Source organism: Anomaloglossus baeobatrachus, chromosome 1 (genome assembly GCF_048569485.1).
Source record: "Anomaloglossus baeobatrachus isolate aAnoBae1 chromosome 1, aAnoBae1.hap1, whole genome shotgun sequence".
In the NCBI taxonomy this organism is placed as follows: Eukaryota; Metazoa; Chordata; class Amphibia; order Anura; family Aromobatidae; genus Anomaloglossus; species Anomaloglossus baeobatrachus.
The window spans coordinates 77337604-77361766 of NC_134353.1; the positions used below are offsets into that span (position 1 = coordinate 77337604).

The window sequence follows — 24163 nt, forward strand, 5'->3', positions numbered from 1 at the left end:
GAAAGTCCAACAGGACCGCTGAACGGAGATAAAAACGAAATGTGAAAGCGGCCTTAGAGAATTGATCGTGTAGGGGCTCATGTTTTTGGCTCCAGCTTATTCCAAGAAGCTAAGGTGTGCGATACAAATGATGCAGACGGGTGAAGGCTCCATATGGTTTATTGTTTGCACAACGGCATGTGCTGCCTACAAACCATTATTCTTCAGGTTTAAAGCTCGTCTGCTATACAGTAAAACAATAATTTATTAAAGTTCATCATGGTTACAAACAACAATCTTTATAGACTTTGGGCCCATTCACGCGTCTGTGTTTTACGCGTTTCACACACATCTACAGTCCGTTATCTGTATTTTTCCGAGCTCCTTTCAGCTGATTTATGACCACAGACCACATCACAATTGATCTGAACTTTGATGTGGTCATAAATCAGCCAATATATAGATACTCAGTATTAGGTTGGGTTCACATGAGCGTATTTCATGGTCTGTATATGGACCAGAATGACCAGGGGGTCTCTCGACCCAACAGCCTTATAGTAACTTCAGTCAGTCCGGACATTGCGGTCTGTATAGGAACCCTGAACTATACACATCTGAACCTGGTGTCAAGAAGTTCACTGGCAGATTCTCAGTTTAACCATTCTGCCTAGAAATAAAGAGCCTGTAAGTGGTAAATGGTACAATTTTTTTAAATGAAACCCAATTGCAATATTTCTTTTTAGCCCAAAATGCAGACATTTGAGGAACAAAAGGTGCCCAAACACTAAAAATCTAGACGGATGGCGGGAACTTGGAGGATCCCCCCCCCATGAGGATATATTGATATATTCTGAAATTTAGTTGTTCTTATTTGGGTAAAAAAAAATATATAATTGTTGCGTCCATAAAGATGGCACTTCCTTAATATACTTATTATTGGAATTTAATTATTCTCCAAATTGAGTCTTTTCTTTGGATGGCCGAAAACACTCAGGGAACTTTGACTTGTACCTCCAGTAGAGATTTTGCAAAACTTTTTCTTTCCTCATATTTCTTTCTTTCCTTAGGTTTTACACTTGATTTCATTTGATCATTACTGCTTTTGTTTTACTTTTTTTTTTTTTTTTTTTTTTTTTACATACTAATATATAATATACTGTATATTATATAATCTTTTTTTTATTTGGAGGCTTGAAGGCTACTTTTAAATTATGCTTATTAATTTTGCTATTATATCATATTTTACTTCTGTGTAAAAGTGGTGATTAAATCTAATATGTGATCCCAGAATGGCTATAATATTATGTAGTGTGCCTTTTACAAATTGTGCACTTTTATTGGAGTTTTCTCATAAAGTAAATGTGATTATGCTGCTCATCCATCTATAAACTTTTTTTTTTAATGTTTAATTTTAGAAATTTCTTAAAGGGATATTTGCTATGTTATGAGAGCAGCATGATATGGGGGCAGAGGTCCTGATTCTAGCATCTTGTGGCACGTACCTGGCTGTTTTGCTGTTTCAATACAATTGGTGCTTTATCGAAAGATTATCAATATAGGACTAAGTGTCTTAAGGTACCGTCACACTAGGCGACGCTCCAGCGATCCCACCAGCGATCTGACCTGGCATAGATCGCTGGCACGTTGTTACATGGTCGCTGGTGAGCTGTCAAACAGGCAGATCTCCACAGTGACCAGCCACCAGCGACTCGTGTAACAACGCTGTGCTTGGTAACCATAGTACACATTGGGTTACTAAGCAAAGCGCTTTGCTTATAGTTACCCGATGTGTACCTTGGCTATGTGTGCAGGGAGCCGGCTTCTAGAAGCTGCGGACGCTGGCAACCAAGGTAAATATCGGGTAACTAAGCAAAGCCCTTTGCTTGGTTACCTGATGTGTACCTTGGTTACCTGCGTCCGCAGAAGCCGGCTCCCTGCTCATTCAGATTGTTGCTCTCTCGCTGTCAAACACAGCGATGTGTGCTTCACAGCAGGAGAGCAACGACCAAAAAATGGTCCAGGACATTCAGCAACGACCGGCGACCTCACAGCAGGGGCCAGGTCGTTCCTGGATGTCACACACAGTGACATCGCTAGCAAGATCGCTGTTGCGTGACAAACTGTGACTCAGCAGCGATGTGGCTAGCGATGTTTAGTGAGACGTGGCCCTTATGCCTCTTGGTCCACCTATGTCCCCAGCACTGATTAGCAGCTTTCTGTCAATATATAGCGTATACAGAAAGCTGTGAGGGTTCCATTATATATCCCCTCCTTGATAGACCCCCCATAACTAATCTGTAAGAGAAAAGAAATTAAATGCAAACACCAAAAAATTCCTTTATTTGAAATAAAATACAAAACAGCTCACCCTTTCACCAATTTATTAACCCCTAAGACACCAAGGTCTGAAGTAATCTACACAAGGTTCCACAACAATTTCAGCTTTGCTACATTTGAAAGTGACAGCTGTGAGCTGTCATTAACCCCTGATATTACCCCGATTGTAAACGCACTGGGATGAGCTGGGTAAAGTGCCAGGATTGTTGCATCTAATGGATGCAACAAACCTGGGCTACTGACGGCTGCTATTTTTAGGCTGGGAGACCCAATAAGCATGAGTCACCCCAGGCTGAGAATACCAGCCCCCATATGTCAGCTTTATCATGGCTGGGTATTAAAATTGGGGGAGACCACGTGCCCTTTTTTTTAATTACACGGTGTGTATATATATAATATATATATATATATGTGTAAGTATATATATAATATAAATAAAATTTATACCATGCTATAGACCCACAGAGTTTCTGATTGAAAACAGTCAGACGCTGTCACACAGGGTGGGGGCGCGTCTCACTACTACCAGTCAAAGACGGAAGGACTAATGTTGAGTGGGGGTAGCAGTGAATATGTATGAAGGTTGATGGGCGGCCTGGAAATAGAGTTAACCGCCCTGGGAGAAGTTACATATGCCCCGGATACTTGTTAAGTATAGCCCAATTGCTCCAATCTCCCTATCCCTTCTACCACCATTTCTAAGCACTAGATTCTAGTCACCATAGACTTATATGGGGACCGGTGTCCGGACAGATATCTGGAATCCATTCCGGGTCGGAACAATTTCCCCCCCTCCCCCCAACCCAGTTAGACCCGCCAATCCCAGATATCTGTGAGTCTGCCCATCACTACTCCTGAGGAACCCACCCATTGATAGGGGAAACACATTGAGACCGGGGCCTCTGTTTGATTACTGAGACCCTATGGGGGATCTACTACTACTACTGTACACACCAGCAACCTTCCGCTATATACCTATGCGAAGTAGTGTTATAACTGCCTTTGCATATATTGATTTGTACACATTTTTTATTTCTAATATATTCAAACAGCGTCTGACTGGCTACCGGAAGAATCTCCAGTAATGCCAGGCCTGGATTCAGGTACCTGCATTGCACTCTGGAGCTCTCACCTGAGCTCTGGTGTACAGCCTAGACTGTACCGTGAGTGCCGAGCGATTGATTCCCCGGCGCTTGCAGTTCAGTTCATGACAGCTGCAGACAGGCCGGGGTGATCTCTGGTGCTCTCACCTAAACTCCGGAGATCAGCACGGCCTGTCTGCAGCTGTCATGAACTGAACCGCAAGCGCCGGGTAATCAATCACTCTGCGCTCGCGGTACAGTCTAGGCTGTACGCCGGAGCTCAGGTGAGAGCTCCGGAGTGCAATGCAGGTACCTGAATCCAGGCCTGGCATTACTGGAGATTCCCCCGGTAGCCAGTCCGACGCTGTATTCAAGCATGACTTGAGGTTATGTAGTGAGGACTAGCCTACAATCAGTGGGGGCACTACATCGCAAAATTAGGGTGCCAACCTCTGCCGCCAGGCAGGCGGCAGCTAGGGCTGTTGAGGGCTCATTAGAGTCACCAGTGTACCTTGAAACCAGGATTTACCAGTTATTGACCTAACCTTTACATATACTGTCCCCATCTTGTTTCATGTGACCACTAAATTGGTCATTTTTATTGTAAGTATCACTTTGATCACACTTACATTGATTTATACCCATTTTAATACACAATTTATAAAATATTTGGGTTTAGATCTAAAATTATCTTTTTAACCGAAACCCTACTTTCATGCGACCTATCTTTTTAGTATACAGAAAGCAGCCAATCAGTGGTGTGGGCGGGGTTATACGCAGCTCAGCATTCCGAGCTCTGCTAGATCAGCAGTAGAGGAAATTGTGGTTCTATAACAACTGCTGCACCCAATAAGCGAAGTGACACATTACTGGGAATCAGGATATCTGTCCCTACATCATGCTACTGTCAGGCTGCATAGCAAAAAACCTGCTGATAGATTCCTGTTTAATGATTTATCTCTTCAAAAGATGTTGAGTAATATTGACTTTTACAGGAAATTTTCACTTTTCAAAAACTGTTAAAAACCTATTCCATTTTAAACCGACAATACTTTCCTTGATTTATCTGGTGCAACTTTTCACTTTCTTCTTCATTCACAGTCATATCTCAGTGTAACAACACGGTCACCAATGCATCCTGCAAAAAAAAAAAAACAACAAACAACAAAGAAACACAAGCAGAGGGAATAATGCATAATCGTGATTTGCAGTAATTGAAATTGGGATATTCAATTTTTCACTAAAAATACATTTTAAAATTCCATCCATATTCCATAGATCTCACGTGCAGGGATCAGCAGCTGCTTCTGTTAATATTGGCTTTTGCATCGGTGCAACCAAAAAACCCCAAAAGAACTGATTGACAGTGAATGGAGAAAAAAAAGTGATGGTCAAAGAAAGATGAATGATTCACAGGGTTCACTTTTTATGTACACAGTTGAAAACTCGAATTTAGGGAAAATTCACGTGACTGTATAGCAGTCGTATTTTTACTCTGTACAATTCTGCAAACTCCAGGCCAACTGCTGTTTTTTTTGGCACAAACTGACAGTTATGGCCAGGAAGCTAAAGATTCAGGTCACAAGACCACGGTTTGGAAGAGGACATGGGGGCATGATACAGATAACATAATATGGCCAATATATGGACTTGTGGAATTACCAAACATGACTGATTTGTCTGGAAATCTGTTCAGTATACCAGAATTTTTTTTTTTTTTTATCAATTTCTGCAAGTTCTTTAAAGATGAATAGAACAGTGTCAGAAATTTCCGCAGCAAATCTGCCACAGGCAAGTAGACTATTATACAACATGGATAGCTTGGCAAGGGATCTGTTTTTTTTATTACAAGGAATCTGTGACCAGGTTTTTGATACTTCACCTGAGAGCAGAATCATGTAGGCAATGAGATTCTGAAACTAACCATGTTTAACTTAGATTACTGGGTTCAGCCTTTCTGACTTTATCTCAGAATTAAGTGTAGCAGAGCTGGGAGCTGTCCCCACTCACACCAGGCTCTCTATAGAGAGGGTGCATTGATTGTGAGGTGTCAATCAAAGCAGGGAGCATGTCTGAGTGCTCTACACATGCAGAGGAGTCACACCAAAGTTAATCACAGAGCAATAAACCCTTTAGAATGAGTAAACAATAGCTCAGACACAGATAAGAGAAACACAGTTGTTTTTTTTTATTTTTTTTTATTTTTTTTTTAACCCCTGCAGCATGTTGTCCTCAGTTTACATTGCAAAATCCTTGTGACAGATTCCCTTTAAATGCATGTATTATTGCAATAGGGTTTCAGTAAAAATGTAGGCCTTTGTGGCTTCTGCAGCAAATACACTTTGATTTGATAAAAAAAAAAGTAGAAGAGAGAAAAAGGTTAGAGAATGTGCTCACAGATGGATTCACTCATTCTTCAGTGTGCTATACTCCATAATACTTGGCGGCTGGAGAAGCTAAATGTTCCAATTTTTTTAAGAAACCCTTTGGCAAAAAGTTTGTACATACGAAGATCCATACATTTAAGTAACAAAATTGTCTTTAAAATGTGTATATGTGTCTTAAAGGTGGTTTCCAGGCTTGATATATTGATGACGTCTCCTTAAGACAGGTCATCAATATCAAATTGGTGGTTCTCCGACAATGAGCACCCCCACCAATCAGCTGTATTCAGCGGGATGTGAACAGAGCCAGAGAAACACAGCTCGGTTCACTGTGTAGTAGCTGTTACTGAGTGCTGCAGCTCAGCTACTATTATCATAAATAGGAGTCAAACTGCAGTATCCATGTTTGGCCACTACACCGTATACAGAATGGTGCTGACTCAGTTCCGTTTACTAAATCTGGCTAAAGTTGAAGACCATTGTTTGTTTGGGGTCCGAAATCGTGAACCCCCACCAATCTGATATTGTTTACTTAACTCGTGACTAGGTCATAAAAATCTGAAGTCTAGAAAACACCTTTTCAAATGTTGTACCTTCGGGCTAAACTAATTTATCGTCTTGTGTACACCATCCTACAAAGCTAAGGGTTTTTTTCTCCCATCTTCATATTGTTGTATAGTGCTTGTAAAAACAAGAGCACTTGGAATTTCTTGTTTATTAAAATTTGTAGCTATTTAGAGATATTACATCCCATTATCTGGGAAACTGACCCCCACTGCTGCCTACCATGTATTGTTGAAGCTGGCTGGGGTTAGGATTAAGATGTAACCACACAATCCTTTGTTCGTTACCAGTTTTAAAACCGTGCTTACTAGCTCAATACAAAAGAGCTTGTAAGTGCTGCACATATTTTGCTGTCTAGTGGTTGTGGTCGGTCACCAAGGCAACAGACATGTTACTATCTCAAAAGCAGATGAAAATTTTAATAAACAGTAAATAGCAATGCTGATTATATTTGCAAGCACTATTTGACGATACCCATGTCTAAAGATGGGAATAACCTTTAACCCTTTAAAGTGATCGTTGTATGAGAGTAAGGAGCCCCTTTTCGGCACAGAGGATGGTTATATTTATGAATAGACTTTCTCATTATTTGGTCATGGCTTCCTGTGTTTATAGCAGGACTATTATCCATGACATTCTTAGGTCTTCTATTAGGATCAAATGTAAAATAACACATTTTTTCCCAGGAGAGAGAACGAAGGTCTCCAGCCTTTAACCTCCATATAGCCAGCTTCCCAGAAAATAATGGAAGCGCTCTGCAGCTATTCTGTCAGCAGGAAGGAATTAAGGTAGATGCAGATTCACTTCTCTCTTCTGGTGCATACCATGTGTTTCCACTGCCATTAACCTATGAAACATTAACCATGCATCCCATATTATCAATAGTCCTTAAACATGACTTCATGCATGGTCACCTTCACCATTGTACAGCTTATGTGGAGTTTTAATCGTGTGAGAGGTTCAGCCACTGTCCTATGCTTAGACCATGCAACTTACGTGGTTGTAAAACTGATAGTGGCTTCTTCAAAGATGGCTACTTTTGCTTTGTAAGGACTAAATACATCTTAACAAATGCTCAATACATAATTTGGATTTTCTATGGGGTGGCCTTATATTTGTGGTTCCATCTTAAAGGAACCTGAGGACCACAATCTGAAATTGTAGGTCAAGTTACGATCCAAAAGTGGATATATTGCCTGGAGAAACACCTAAAATAGAGTGGTAATACTAGTATAGGTCATATAAAAGTGCCCCTCCAAGCATTACCAGATCAGCAGGTAACATCTCTGTATACGAAGGATAGAGGTGGCCATAGTCATTAGATGAATGCCAGCAAGTCCTACTTTTCATCTATTGTGTAAGGTGGTGTCTTTAATCTCCCTCGATGGTAGATTTTAGGATTAAAGAAGGCTTGGACATGTCGGACACTGTGTACTTCAGCATGCATGAGCCCCTTGACCTTCCTCCTGATCTCTGGGACACCCTAGAGGCCATAATGCCATCATTCTGTAGTACCAGACATAGCTGTATGGAAGATGATGATCCTCTGTTGGTTACTAAAGTGAGGAGTCCAGCAGGCACACTAGTTCTCCTTATCGATAAGGTCCAGATCAATGATATATCCCATTATACCCCTTTATATACATATCAAACACCCATAGGAAGTTTATGTACACAAAACAAACAACATAGGGTCTATAATATGACACAATGGTTTACGATAGTCCACCTCTTTATTATTACTTGATGCCATGATACGGGCATGACCTCACCCTGTTGTGTAGAGCAGCCTGTGTTTATGCTTGAACAGTGATTCAAGCCCTTTAGTGACGAGGAGACCTGCAGATGATTGCTCTACAATCTGTTGCAGGCCTCAATGGGACATAAAGAGTCTTCAGGCTATAGCTGCATGGTATGTATTCCTCAACAATCATCTTCAAGTTGCATCTCTGTCTGTACATTTGCCATTGGCCAGTCTCTGCTTTGTATATGGGGATTGTTGCAGTCGCAGTGGGGCATGACCTGGTCTTACGTACTCATGAGGCTGATCTTTTTCAGGATGTGGACATTTCGGAGCTGATGAAGAAGCTGGATATACTTGGAGATAATGGGGTAATATACTGATTCATCTCGATAATGAATAATCTGTGGCCGCTTCTTGTCTTTAATATACACTCCTCATCATTGATATTGCAGTGCCAAGAAAGAAATGTTGTGGAATTATGGAAATCACAGGATGGATAGAGATATTACTGATATGCAGATGATCAAACAATAGAAACCTATATTTAAAAAAAAAACCCTCAATTTATTCATTATTGAGTATGAGCACCATGCAATAACTCTACAAAAAGACATGATTATATTACATGCCTTGGCTGCTATCAATCAGCTTTTCTGCCACACTGAATGCACTTGGGCACAAAATCATCAAGATCCGCTTCTGGCAGCTCCCTTTTCCATAATCGATTATTGAAATCTCAGATGTGCTTGATGGGAGACAAGTCCAGAGATGCTGCAAACCTTGGTAGCCCTTTTAGGCCACACAGGCTACTCACAGTAGAACAAACAATGTGTGGTCTGACATTGAGTAAAAAAAACCCTGGAACACTTTAGCGTTCCCTTGTGAAGGCCTCTTCATAGCGTTGCCTTCGTGGTCTACAGACAAATGTTGTCTATCACAGCATCCAAGACAAAAGCAGGACTTATTGCTTGAAAGGATAGACCTCCATTCCAGCATCCATTGGTGTCTTGTTCTGCACCATGATAGCCTTCGTGAATAATGACGTGACGTCAATGGAACACCTGTGGCCGGACGTCTGGATCATAGCCTAATGTCTTACAAATAGTTTTTTGATGTTTTTTGTAGACACGGTTTCTTGTCTTGAGCTCAGGATGTGATGCCTAATTTCACTTGCAGTACAGAATAAATCACTTTGTGCCGTTCTTCTAATCTTATGAGACCACGTGAGGAAAGCCATGAAGGGACCTTCATGAGGACATGGCACAAAGCCTATTCCTGGGATTATGATGTGGGGACACACAGCCCTACTCCTTATGGTGTGGGTTGGCATAGAGTAGCCTTTAATTCTGCTAATCTTCATCACTGATACAGTAACAGCTCAGTGTTACATTGATTTGGTGGTGGAACCAGTGGTACGACCTTTTCTCTGTGTCTCAGGAGCTATTTTTCAGTCAAACAACCCCAGGCCACATGTTACCATGACCTGCAGTGTCTCCAAACTTGTCTCTCATTGAGCACATCTGGGACATCATTGGTTTGCAATTGCAATGGCATCTGCCAGCAGCGGATCTTGAAGATTTGCCAAAGTGCATTCAGCCTGAAAGACTATTGCTCAACCATCCATTCATAACCTCATTGATAGCAGTCAAGCCTGTAAGTGTAGGGATTTCTCCACGTGGTGCTTGTACTCATTAATGATTATATCGAGATATTTGCAATTTTTTTTTCCATTTTTTTATCCATTTACATATTGGTTACATGTCTATTCATCCATTCACGTAATTCCACCACTTTTACTTTTTTGGTGTTGCAATTTCTATGTTGAGGAGCACATATTTTATCTCAAATATACAATCTTTTCTATTGTTTCACAATTTGCATCTAAGTGCAATTGTTATTTATTTAGCACTGTGAGAATTCACAAGTTCACAAGTCTTCAGTCACTCTGAGTGACTACAGACTTGCATCCTAAACCTGGACAACCCTTTTGAAGACCTATGAGAGTTGGGGGTCTTGTTGGATATTTTTCATTGATACCCACCAGATTCAAGTTATGGTTGGATGGGTTTTCCTTCAAGCCGCCGATTTGGGATCTCAAGGTGCATCCTCAGACACCTTCACTTATTCTGGAGACCTCTGTCACAGCTGAAAATACTAGTCAGATTCCTTCGCTCCCTCCCATCTTCTTTTCAACCATTAGATTATTATGAGTCTGTCATCTCTAGTTTCTAGCAAAAGAGTGTTTCTAATATGTGAAATCTGAGAGCATTATTCGCTATGTGCCAAAGTTACTGTCTGTAATCACTCATTAAATGAAGAGCTTCACCATACATCGTAGGTCACCTTGCAGGAGAAAAGTCTGATGAGAATTGCTCTCTGTATGGTGAAAACAAAACAGGTGAAATGGAGGAATTGAATGGTCGTACTGCAGAATCCAAACCAGACTTGTGACCCCAGTCCTGGGGCAAGAATGATATCTTCTTGATGGCATTCAACTTATTTGCCAACATCTCTGTTGGTGGATAAGTGATGCCTAGGAGTCCCCCCTATGCTCTGGGGAAAGCCCCTGGAACACCCGCTTTGGAAAGGGATTCAGACTTAAAGGGAATCTACCACTAAGTTTTTGCTACCTCATCTGAGAGCAGCATGATGTAGGCAAAATCATCCTGAATCCAGCGATATATCACTTAGATTACTTGCTGCAGCTGTTCTGACAATGTTAAAGATTTTATTTTTAGCATGTAGCAGAGCTGAAAAAGCCCCTGCCCACACCAGGCTAACAGTGTACATTTGCATAGATAGAAGGTGCTAATCACAGAAGGGGTGGTGTCAGACTTCACCCAATGTCATGACTTAACACCAGTGATAAAGATACTGCTTAAAATAACATTGCAGGTAAACAAAAACACACTTTGTGATAAGAGACACATACAAATTTCAGCTATGTTAACCCTTGCAGCATGCTGTCTTTAGACTACATACCACAAACCTGCTGTCATGGGGATGGGATGACTGAACATGGACACCTAGGCTGGCCATCAAACTGGGGACCCTGCGCTGTCCCTTAGCTCAGAGGTACGCTTGATGGTAGCAAGGTCTTGGTCGCCAGCATGACCCTAACGCCTGTCCAAGCCATGATATAACTCCCCTACCCTTCCTCCACCCAAGGGTGTTCTCTTTTATTGTCCGTAATGCTAAAGTCACATCGCAGCTGTTGCATATTTGAAAAATTCTAAGGTTCTAATTAACGTATTCATTAATTGAAATATCTGCTTATCCTGAGCTTGGGAGTCCAGTGGGAGATCCAAATTAGTGATTGACAGAACCTCCCTTTATCAGCATGCATACCTCTGCAGGACCCTAGTCCAGTGGCCACATCAATGGTCAGTGGTCTATGGCCATTGGATGGGAGCACTGTAAAATGCCTTCTACTTACTGCAATCGCCAGAGCCTGTTATAATTAATAGACCTGGTACGACTTCATATCTGGGTGACATTGTAATGAAGATAACGCAGGATTAGACACCATGTTCAAAGTGACAGGTCCCTTTTTAAGTTTGTCATTTATATAGCACTGTATCATGCACCTAGGGTGACATACTGTTTGGTGAATTTTTAAAAAATGTTTAAAAAAAGTATGCATATTGGAGGTCTTCTGCTGTGAGATGACGACCTCTTTTGTGGTAGGGTACAATATATATTTGTCATATATGCAATACTGAACTATTTTTTTTTTCAACAGAATCTGCGGAATGAAGAGCAGGTTGCCGTAATCCAGGCGGGAACTGTTTTATCTCTTTGTGAAAAGGTACCCAGCCCTGATTGTACAGTCCTTTTGTCAGACACGGACTTGGGGAAGGTCTGGCATGCAGGCGAGACACACAACAAACTGGGGTTTCACCAAGACAAACAAGGGGTACACTGGGGACACTTTAACACTGATAGACCCTAGCACTAGTAAGAGGAAGGAGGGAGGGACTCCTCCTCCATATACCTGAAACTGTACCCTGCACTCCTAGCCAGTCCCTATACAGGTTCTTCACCTGTTGCCAAGCAGTAACCTGAAGCCCTAAAAGAACCTGTAGGAAACGCTGGCTAGTGAGTTGGCAGGTAAAGATCACTAGTCTCACTTCTGCACTAAAACAACATGAAGGGGAAATTACGACAGATGGGGAAACAACAAATGGATAAGCCCAGCTTCACTACTGTAGTTAGACACCAAGAATGGAGCCTATACCGCTTCCCAGCAACAAGGGTTCAGCATCTCCTTCCACCTCAAGGCCAAGATTCAAAATGGATTCAGAATAACTGGTGCCCTCTACTGGAAGTTGTGACCATATATAGGGAAAGGGAGTGGTCATTAACCGGAAGCAAAGGAGGCCAGGAGTCAGAAGCTGCTGGGAAGCAAAACTGACATTAACCCTTTCAGCCCTGAAGTTTAATGTGAGGAGTCTCAGGTGGCAAAGAGAGACTCTGGCCCAGATCCTGTCACAAAACCCTAGTAACAGATGACTGTGACACCTTTACCCTCATTCTCTTCCATTTGGAATGGGGATGCAAGCTGCACTCAGCTCATGATGCCTGAAGAGGAATGGTGGGGATTTCCATTTTTCCCCTATACAAGTAAAATATGTTATATGGATAATACATTATATTTGGAAACTGCAGAATACACAGGACAGAGAAGAATGACCTTGATGGCCTAGATTCTTGTTTTTAGCAAAAATATCTAATGATGTATCTAACCCCTGTCACGTGAAGAGGTTCTAGCCTGTCAACCGTAATCACACTCCGGGGCTTGTTCTCAGCATATAATGGAGCTTCCATCAATTTTCTACAACCCCTAATTAGAAATTAGTATTGAAAGAGCTGGTGTGACAATTTCGGAAGCTCCTTCTCCGCCAGTGTTTTGTCTCCCGGTTGCTTAGCTCCCCGCTCAGCGGAGACATTTATTACATATAATTGGACTAAAACGCTTCTCTTGCGAATGTTACGTATTAAGATATTGATGATGTTGTTAGACATAACATAAATTAGGATTTAGACACGAGAACTAAATCTCTTAAAGGAGGATTCCACTATACAGCTTCCTATATGGTTCACGGTATTGTTCATGGAGGGTCTTTAGAAGGGTGGAAAACCTTCTTGAGAAGATACTATTTTTTACTTTCCATGAAGAAGACGATATCGGATATGGGAAGCAGATCATAGTTGACATCTAACCCTGGTTACTTCATGTAAGGAATTTAACGGGAGCACATTCGATATTTCAGGAACATGGTCCGTAAGCCAAGCCTTTGAATAAGTCTGAAGACTATAGTTTTGGATGGATTTTTCAAATGGTTTCCTGCCTGACAAAGAGCTAAAAAACACCAAAAACAATGAACATATGCACAGCAAGGTAGAAAGAACTTGCTGTGTATAAGTTCAGTCTTTTTGAACTTCTTCTAACTACTTAAAGCTTCCATTGACACAAAGCGGTTAAAAGAAGTGGCCATCTTTCTGGTGGATTCTGCTTGGCAGTCATTCACTATTAATAGATACAACTTGAAAGTAAAAACATCATTGGTAAAGCTACCAAAGAACACATCAGAAAAGACAAAAAAAAGACTCTTCGGGAAAAATTCCGCAGTTATATTTTGTAAAGCATTTTCTTAAAATACTCAACTGGTACGTCAGCGTCTAAAAGACATTGTGTGCACTTCCCCGAAGGCCAAAAGGTCTCTTCAATGACAGAGAATGGTTTTTGCTTACAAGAATTACTGCAAGCAGTGTGGACTGGGATGCCGTGGGCGCACCTGTAACATTGACCTTGAGGGTCCACTGTTCATAACCAAAGAGTCTATGGGTACTTTAGGCCACTGTGTGCTTATATAGCGGCATAGATAAGAGGTATCTGTCAGAAGTATTCATCATACAACATATGAATAAACCCTGCTACTGAAAAATGTGATGACAATATTCACACTTCTTTGAACTTGTGCTACGAGGTGGAGGCAAAATATTTTGCCCGAAGTCACATTTCTCCATCTCAGTGGCCCAATGGTAAAATTATTATTTACATCCGGCTCTTGACGGTCTCCTTGAATATCAAGAATGTATACTGACCAAGTTCCAATTCTCAAGAAATCAAACTCTGGTTTTAATTATTGGTTGGATGTTATATTTGTGTTTGGTTGCAGTGGCTAAAACAGATTGAGGTGACAGAAGCCGCCCTAACTCAGAAAATGATAGATCTGGAAAATGAGAAGGTAAGATTACGAGTAAGTGGAGTTTTTGTAAAATATTAAATCACCCCAACTTTTTTCCATTTTCCACCTCTCTCAATCTATGCTTACATCTTTCAGGTGGACATTTTAATTGGATTCTTGGTTGGTTTATTTTATAACTTTAAGTAAAGCATTTGGAACATTTTTTTGCATCTTGGAGCCCAACATGTTGCTCCTTGATAAGCTATGGGAGGATACCTGCCTTTGATAGATAGTATATCATAGGCAGGTTGAATATCGGGACTGCCATCTGTTTTACCTGTATATTCGACACAGGCAGTCCCACTTAGATTAACAAACTCATTCATCAGTCATTTCTTGAGAACTGCCATCTTCATCAGCTTCCGTCATCCATTTGGAACATGGTCTAATGCATAATGTCAAGTTTGAGGAGCACTCCATATTTTTTCTTGAGACTTCTTTTTCTTGGAACTTTGAATTCCTTTGCTCTTGCCAATTCTTATCACTTTTTATATTTTTTTTTTAGGAATTGTTCAGCAAACAGAAGGGGTACTTAGAAGAAGAACTTGATTACCGGAAGCAAGCACTTGATCAAGCACATATGGTATGCGTTGAGTATGGAAGCCATTACATGGTGACTGAATACTTAGTTTTGGATATTTAGGGTCTTAGAGATCATAGTAAGGACATTCTTGAGTCTGCATTTAGTAGATAGAATGGAGACCTAGTACTAACAGTGTGTTTTGCTGCAGAAGACCCAGTAATGGGTGTAATGCTCCATGGCAGCAGAGAAAATGAATAGCAACTTGCAATATACAGCTCTGTCCTACCTTCATCATTAGATTACATTTTCTAAATCAGAACACAGTTGGACACTGTACTGTATGAGTAGTGTGAGATACTTTGTTAGCACTATCACTTCCATATTACTCCAGGAACACATTTTTAAAGAGTAACTAATCTTTTATATTGATTTTAAAGAGATGGTCCACTACTCAGTATTCGTGGCCACATTGCTGTAAACCTAATAGAGGGGGCTTTTTTCAAATGCCTTGTTTAGTAAATTCTGCCTCTGAAAGGCGCTATTGCGGTCTGCTCAACTCTATCACGTGACCCCCGAGCTCCATGACCTCTGGAATCCGGTGATGTCACATCAACTTCCTGTTGACCCGACATCACAGAGGGGGGCCCCAGTCTTCAACACAACACAATGACAGACAGCTTTCATCAGTGTCGGTGCTATTACAATGCATGACGTCATTGCCATGCGCCAAACTCATTCATTGGAAAGCAAATGAAAGCTACCGGCTTCTGTTTGGCTGACAGCGTGTATCGTAGTAAAGGGACCCGACGGGTCGCACATCTAGCTGAAGCAGGGGCTGGGACCGGCATGCCCCATGCACCCCCGAGCCTGGGCATGGTTGCAATCCCTGTGACCGCGATTGTTCCAACCCTGCTAATGAGAAAAAACCTGCTGAGAAATTCTCTTTAAGGTGATATCCAAACTGAACAATCTACTCAAGATATAATGTTATAATATATATTTGTACATTTTTATATTCATGTGGATATATGTAATACATGAGATGCCATAAGCAATGCATGGTTGGCACACTGCTGTATTCTTACTTGCTTCTCTCTACATTTTGCATCCCTTAAACACGCATTTGCTGGTGAACGTTGTGACTTGCGCTAGAAAATCCAGGAGCTGGAGGCCACACTCTATAATGCTTTGCAGCATGAGCCTGGGAGGAGAGTCAGTGAATGTCTGAACGAGGCACAGAGGGAAGACTTGAGGGCGGCCGTGGAAAAGCTTCGAAGGCAGATCCTACGGCAAAGCCGAGAGTTCGACTGTCAGATCCTACATGAGCGCATGGAGCTCTTACATCAGGCACAACAGGTACAAGACATCATGACTGGCAATGAAAGAATGAATTATGGAACCTATGACACTAACTTCATATTACTCTTTTGCCAAGTGTTGGAAAGCTCAGAACGCTAATCATATTTAGCGCCGGGCCGATGTAGGTCAGGGTTCCACAACAGAAGGTATGGAATACTGCAGTTGGCTCCTGTGGATTTTGGTGAGCTGAAAAGTAATAACCACTCTAGGTAGCACTTTTGAGACTTCTATCTTCGAAAGTAGCACCTACTCTAAAGTTATCTTGGTTAGTCATAAAAAAATGGCTATAGCTGTCATGCTGTACTAGTGGGGGCACTGAGAAAGTCTGGAGAAGCTGTTTCTAGATTCAGTTAACAGACTACGCACTAGAGGGCACAAAAACAATAGAATAGTTAGCAGGCCGAGTCAAAACCAGGAGAGCAGCAAACTGTGGTCAGGTGCTAGCCAGAGGCCGGGAACCAGGAAGTAACGCCAATGACAGAAGGGAGAAATGGAGCCGAAGTCAGGTACAAAAAAGCAAGGTCAGAGGCCGGGAGATCATAACTACAAACAAGGTTGGGAGAGTCACGGGTTGGGACCGGGAAGTCAGGAGGAGCTGAGCAGACAGACGGTACAGGGAGATGCAGGAACAGGAGAGACGCAAGACGAGACCGGGAAGTCAGGAGGAGCTGTGCAGACAGACGGTACGGGGAGGGCTCAGGTCAGGACGATATCTGGAAGGTAGGACGGATCAGGGAAGACTCACGGGAGCCAGACTCACAAGCTGCAGAGCAGGAACTATTACTGGCAGTGTTCCAGTAACAGCAGCACAAAGATATAGCGGCCTGACCACCGAGACAAGGCAAATTGGAATAAGCCTCTCGCATGACCTGTAGCACTGGGGATAGATACATGCAATGGCTCAGTGGTGCCTGGCACAGATCATGACAATAGCTTTGCTAATTTTTTTTTCTCATATCAACCAAAAAGACAGCAATAGCTTATAAATGTGTCTGTCTTCTACTCCCCTGTTGAATTGATAAGCATTTTTTACAACTTGTTATAGATTTATGTAACCAATATTCAACACTATAAAATGTATTTATTTTTTCACATTGTTAATAACATAGAGTTACAATGAGACCCCCTAATATTAGTCCTTATATATCATAGTTTGCTCTGTAGAATCAACCCAGTTGTTACCCCTTCTCTGCCATTTATGTGGTCTTACCGCTTGCATACTTAGCTTGTTTGATAATTTTGTTTTTTAGTTATAGTTGTGTTTTTTGGGGCTTTTTTAGTTAGCACTTAACAACATAAACAATTACAAATTAAATATATTATAAGAATATAAAAGAAAAGAATTTTTACTTGTATTTTACTTCTTTGACGATTTCAGAATCATTAAAAAAAGGAGAGAAAAAAACAATAACATAACTCAGTATAAAAATAATGTAATAAATAGAGAAAGAAAGAAAGAAAGAAAGAAAGAAAAAAAAAAGAGAATGAGAGAAAGAACTAATGAAAGAAAAAAAATATATGAAGATTAAACCAACCTATATATATATTTCCATTATGACCACAAACAGAAAAACTGTAATTAAGGAGTTACTAAGTCAATAACGGATTCTTATAGACACATACTGGGCTCCATGGCATTCAGAGACTTGCAGTTCTATAATAAGTTGTTTTCTGCATTAATGGGATAAGTATATACGTATACATCCATATAGAAGGCGATATAGAGATTACATATAGTGTAGATATTAAATATATCACAATTGTGCCCATCTAACTATGTAAAATTCCTCTGGTGGAACCAAAATTTCAGTATCTCATGCCCTTACCATGTTTCTGATTTAGAGCTTCCTCTTGTTCCTTCATCCAGAAAGGTAATGGCAGTTTACCTGGCAGACAGTATATATACTTGGCCTCCCATATGGTAATACAGACATGGTAATCAGCTTTGGTAGTCTGCCCTCATCCTGCACCCTGTAAGTGTTTTAAACTTCGCCCAACACAGGAAAATCCCATCAGTGAGCTCATAAATGAATTAGGCCATTTTTCAGCGGCAAATTTAAGAGTATGCTGGGAATCTTCTCTATACATATATGTCTCAGATGTATCCGTAACAAATCCCCAAAAATCATACTCCCATTTAAAAAACCATAGTGCCGATTCATCAAGACTGGTATTTTCCATGACAATATTGATTTAAAGCAAGATTTGCCAAATTCATAAATTTGGTGCATCTTTCACCTGCCGTGCATCATAGTCATCCACTGGGGTATATCTCTGCATTAATTTTTTTTACTTCTTTTACGTAAATTTGTTGGACGGGTCCATGTCCTGTCTCGCTAAGCTCTATCTGCTTTTCAAAAAGTTGGCACGGATGGCATAAAAGGCCCAAAGTCACAAAAGCCTCAAGTGTTACGCAACAATTTTTGGAAAACTGTAAGGCTATGTTTACACAGCGCGTGTTTGGTGCATTTTTTGCTGTGTTTTTTTTGGCATTGTTTTTGCATTGGTTTAATAAAACACTTACAAAACAGTCCCAGCAAAGTCTATGAGATTCCAGAAATCTCATGCACCCACACACAAAACACTTGCGTTTTTTTTCCTGAATGTTTTGTCAATTTCCTTTTATGTGTTTTTTAAAGAATGACCGTGTCAATTCTTTTCAGCATTTTTTGCCGTGGTTTTTCACCCTACCAGTTATCGAGGAAATGTAAAAACTGCCAAAAAATTACAGCAAAAACACCATAAACACTGCACCAAAAAACGCAACAAAAACACAGAAAACAACCAGGAAACTCCTGCCACAAGATAAGGTTTTTCTGCAGGAAAAAAACACACCAAAAATGCACTGTGTGAACATACCCTGATAGTTTTAGGGTATATGCACATGTTCGGTATTTGCACCATAAATTTCTGCACCAAAAAACACATCTGTTGGCAGGAAAAATGTGTTTTTGATGATTCTTTTTGGGCATTTGATTGCATGGGAGAAAAATGCTGCAAAACCACTGAAAGAATTGACATGCTGGAGGTTTAAAAAACTTCTTGAAATCTGCAAGGAAACTATAAGCAGCAAGCACCAGATTTCAGAAATCTCATTCCTTTTGCTGGATATGTAAACTGCAGCGTTTTTGGTGCTGAAAGTTTTGCTACAACTACTTAATGTGCACTGATAGCCTAAAGCCCGCTTTACACACTACAATATATCTTACGATGTGTCGGCGGGGTCACGTCGTAAGTGACGCACATCCGGCATCGTAAGGTACGTTGTAGTGTGTAACAGCTACGTGCGGTTGCGAATGAACGGTAAAACGTTCATTGCACGCACGTCGTTCATTCCTCATGAATTGAACGTCAGGTTGTTCATTGTACCCGGGGCGCACACATCGCAGTGTGTGACACCCCGGGAACGATGAACAGATCTTACCTGCGTCCTGCGGCTCCCGGCCAGCAATGCGGAAGGTAGGAGGTGGGCGGGATGTTTACGTCCCGCTCAGCTCCGCCCCTCCACTTCTATTGGCTGACTGCCGCGTGACGTCGATGTGATGCCGAACGTCCCTGCCACTCCAGGAAGTGGACGTTCGCCGCCCACATCGAGGTTGTATGGACGGGTAAGTACGTGTGACGGGGGTTAATCGTTTGTACGGTACATTCAACAAAATTGAACGTGCTGCACATACGATGGGGGCGGTTACGATCGCATACGATATCGTATGCAGAATCGTAATATGTAAAGCAGGCTTTACACTAGTTTTTGGGTGCAACCTGATGAATCGGCTCCAAGACTCCTTTTGGGAAAGCTGGCTGACAAGCAATACGACAGCCATAGAACTTGGTCGGTCACTTTCCTTTTCCAAATTCTTGAATATAAGGCCTCATTCAGAATTTTTTTTGCATACAAGAAAATAAATGACCTTTTTTACATTAATGTGCTGGATCCAATATTCATCCAATTTTGGTCCATTTTTATTATCAGTGTGGCATCCATTTTTCTCGTACGCAAAAACATTTTTATCTCCAAGCTTCTGTGACCCATTAAGCTAGGTTCTCACGATGAGTATTTGGTAAGTTTTACATGTTGCAAAAACTATTAGGTAAATTACGTTACTTGCGTGTTTAACATGAGTTTTTATCGTATTTTTGGATCTGTATTTTTATTGTATTTTTGGCACTGCATTTTTTTCATATTTCTGGCACTGTGTTTTTATCATATTTTTGGCAGTGCATTTTCTTTTTGTATTTTTGGCGCCGCTTTTTTACAGTATTTTTGGTTCTGCGTTTTTATTGTATTTTTTGTTTTTGATTTTTCCTGCTATTTGGCTTTGGCAAAACTTTCTTGATATAGTCTTGTGCAGGTTACATGTGTTTTTAGTACAAATGCATGTGCATTTTTTACCTGCGGACTTTCTGCGTCTAAAGCAAGTCTATGGGGAAAATGTGCACAGAAAACTCAGCGTACTCGCAAGAGAAACTGACGTTGTGGATTTGAAACCCGGACTGCAGGTCAGATTACACCGAACAAAGAGGCGCAGTGGGCAGGAGATTTCTCTCAATCCCATCCACTATACTGGAACTATAAGACACTGTTTTTTGATGCACCAAAAATACACAGCATTAAAAATTGACCAAAAACTCACTGTGCGCACATAACCTTAGACCAGGGGTTCCCAACCTGAGCCACATGAGGTGTGAACCTGAACCACAACCTGAACCACATGAGGTGTGACTCACTGCTGTCTTCCAGCCTGCTGCAATAGCACCAAATTTAACAAACCGCTATGAAGAGCAGGTCTCCAGTTGGTGACTTTTATGAGTAGCCACACATAGAAGAGCAGATTGGAAAGAGGAGGAAGGTAGGAACCCGTGGAATTTAGTATACTGCCTCGGTGTGATTTCTGTGGAAAAGCTTTGGCTGTCATTATACCAGTAATGGGGCTCTGGGTGTCACTACTGTGAGGTAGGTAGCTGAATGTGGCTTGCAACCCTCTCTCAGAGCTAAATGTGGCTCACCACCCTCTCTCAGAGATGAATGTGGCTCATGACCCTCTCAAAGCTGAATGTGGCTCGCGACCCTCTCAGAGCTGAAGATGGCTCACAACCCGCTCTCAGAGCTGAATGTGGCTCACGACCTTCTCTCAAAGCTAAAAGTGGATCACAACCCTCTCTCAGAGCTGAATGTGGCTCACAACCCTCTCTCAGAACTGAAAGTGGCTCACAACCCTCTCTCAGAGCTGAATGTGGCTCACAACCCTCTCTCAGAGCTGAATGTGGCTCACAACCCTCTCTCAGAGCTGAATGTGGCTCACGACCCTCTCTCAGAACTGAATGTGGCTCATGACCCTCTCTCAGAGCTGAAGGTGGTTCACAACCTTCTCTCAGAGCTGAAGGTGGCTCACAACCCTCTCTTAGAGCTGAAGGGGGCTCATGACCCTCTCTCAGAGCTGTTTGTGTCTCACAACCTTCTCTCAAAGCTGAAGGTGGCTCATGACCCTCTCTGAGCTGAAGGTGGCTCACAACCCTCTCTCAGAGCTGAATGTTGCTCACGACCCTCTCTCAGAGCTGTTTGTGTCTCATGACCTTCTCTCAAAGCTGAAGGTGGCTCATGACCCTGTCTCAGAGCTGAAGGTGGCTCACAACCCTCTCTCAGAGCTGAAGGTGGCTCACGACCCTCTCTAAGAGCTGAAGGTAACTCATGACCCTCTCTGAGCTGAAGGTGGCTCACGATCCTCTCTGAGAGCTGAATGTGGCTCACAACCCTCTCTCTGAGCTGAAGGTGGCTCACAACCCTCTCTCAGAGCTAGATGTGGCTCATGATCCTCTCTCAGAGCTGAAGGTGGCTCAAGACCCTCTCTCAGAGTTGAAGGTGGCTCACAACCCCCTCTCAAAGCTGAATGTGCCTCTCAAGGTCATAAAGGTTGGGGATTTCTGTCTTCAACTGCATAAGGCTTGTTTTTTTAGTTCACCAAAAAACCTCCACAGACATCAGAGAGTGTCTAGTTCTTAACATTAAGGCTAAAAAAAACCCCACAGACATGTGAACTGCTCCATAGACTATAATATGTGTGTTCTATCCATGAAAAACAGATACAACATCTATGTGGAACGCAGAAGTTTGACTGATCCCATGCCTCCCTATAAGTTTTGTGGAGGTTATGTTGATGGTCACCCAGCTGTCATCCTACCCAATTGTGGCAGTAACACAATCTTGATTTGCCTTTATTTCATGATGTAAATGACAAGCTGTGGGTATGAGACTGAGGACACAGGAGGCCGCCTTATTGCGCCGTCTGCCGCTGCTCGCCATTATTATTGGATTATGACTTACTGTAAGTAGCAGTTCACAAATAGCATTACCCATCAGCTAATGCCTTATATCCAGGAAGAGATGCTGAGAGTCTGAGCGGAGAACAGCGTGCATTGAATTCCCTGTGGATATATTTGTATAAAATCACTGTGGATTCTCAATAGGTTTTCATTGAAATACTTTGCATTTTTGCAGCTTTGTGTGTATATATATATATATATATATATATATATATATATATATATATACAGTGCCTTGCGAAAGTATTCGGCTCCTTTGAATTTCTCAACCTTTTCCTACATTTCAGGCTTCAAACATAAAGATGAAAAATTAAATTTTATGGTGAAGAATCAACAACAAGTGGGACACAATTGTGAACTTGAACACAATTTATTGCTTATTTTAAACTTTTATAAAAAATAAATAACTGAAAATTGGGGCGTGCAATATTATTCGGCCCTTTTAAGTACAAAATACTTTGTAGCGCCACCTTTCCCTGCGATTACAGCTGCAGTCGCTTGGAGTATGTCTCTATCAGTTTTGCACATCGAGAGACTGAAATTCTTGCCCATTCTTCCTTTGTAAACAGCTGGAGCTGAGTGAGGTTGGATGGAGGCATTTGTGAACAGCAGTTTTCAGCTCTTTCCACAGATTCTCAATTGGATTCAGGTCTGGACTGTGACTTGGCCATTCTAACACCTGGATTAGTTTATTTGTGAACCATTCCATTGTAGATTTTGCTTTATGTTTGGGATCATTGTCTTGTTGGAAGACAAATCTCTGTCCCAGTCTCAGGTCTTTTGCAGACTCCAACAGGTTTTCTTCAAGAGTGGTCCTGTATTTGGCTCCATCCATCTTCCCATCAATTCTAACCATCTTCCCTGTCCCTGCTGAAGAAAAGAAGACCCAAACCATGATGCTGCCACCACCATGTTTAACAGTGGGGATGGTGTGTTCAGGGTGATGAGCTGTGTTGCTTTTACGCCAAACATATCATTTGGTATTGTGCCCAAAAAGTTTGATTTTGGTTTCATCTGACCAGAGCACCTTCTTTGACATGTTTGGTGTGTCTCCCAGGTGGCTTGTGGCAAACTTTAAATGACACTTTTTATGGATATCTTTGAGAAATGTCTTTCTCCTTGCCACTCTTCCATAAAGACCAGATTTGTGCAGTGTACGACTGATTGTTGTCCTATGGACAGACTCTCCCACCTCAGCTGTAGGTCTCTGCAGTTCATCCAGAGTGATCATGGGAATCTTGGCTGCATCTCTGATCAGTCTTCTCTTTGTTTGAGATGAAAGTTTGGATGGATGGCTGGGTCTTGGTAGATTTTCAGTGGTATGATACTCCTTCCATTTCAATATGATCGCTTGCACAGTGCTTCTTGGGATGTTTAAAGTTTTGGAAATCTTTTTGTAACCAAATCCAGCTTTAAACTTCTCCACAACAGTATCACGGACCTGCCTGTTGTGTTCCTTGGTCTTCATGATGCTATCTGCATTTTAAACAGAACACTGAGGCTATCACAGAGCAGATGCATTTATAGAGACTAGATTACACACAGGTGGATTATATTTATCATCATCAGTCATTTAGGACAACATTGGATCATTCAAAGATCCTCAATCAACTTCTGGA

The 24163-nt window shown here is 41.5% G+C and overlaps 1 protein-coding gene across 7 annotated transcripts in view; it reads left to right on the forward strand.

Annotated features, from left to right (window-relative positions):
• Positions 1-24163, forward strand: part of JAKMIP1 (janus kinase and microtubule interacting protein 1) — a 223070-nt gene that overhangs the window by 174356 nt on the left and 24551 nt on the right. For 4 of the 7 annotated variants that reach the window (XM_075346871.1, XM_075346876.1, XM_075346870.1 and 1 more), the window contains 6 exons: positions 7033-7134; positions 8405-8458; positions 11833-11898; positions 14273-14353; positions 14847-14924; positions 16017-16220. In XM_075346871.1, coding sequence (XP_075202986.1) covers positions 7033-7134; positions 8405-8458; positions 11833-11898; positions 14273-14353; positions 14847-14924; positions 16017-16220 — 585 coding nt within the window. The remainder of the gene's footprint in view (positions 1-7032; positions 7135-8404; positions 8459-11832; positions 11899-14272; positions 14354-14846; positions 14925-16016; positions 16221-24163) is intronic. The other 3 variants (XM_075346873.1, XM_075346874.1, XM_075346877.1) reach the window with 3 other exon arrangements.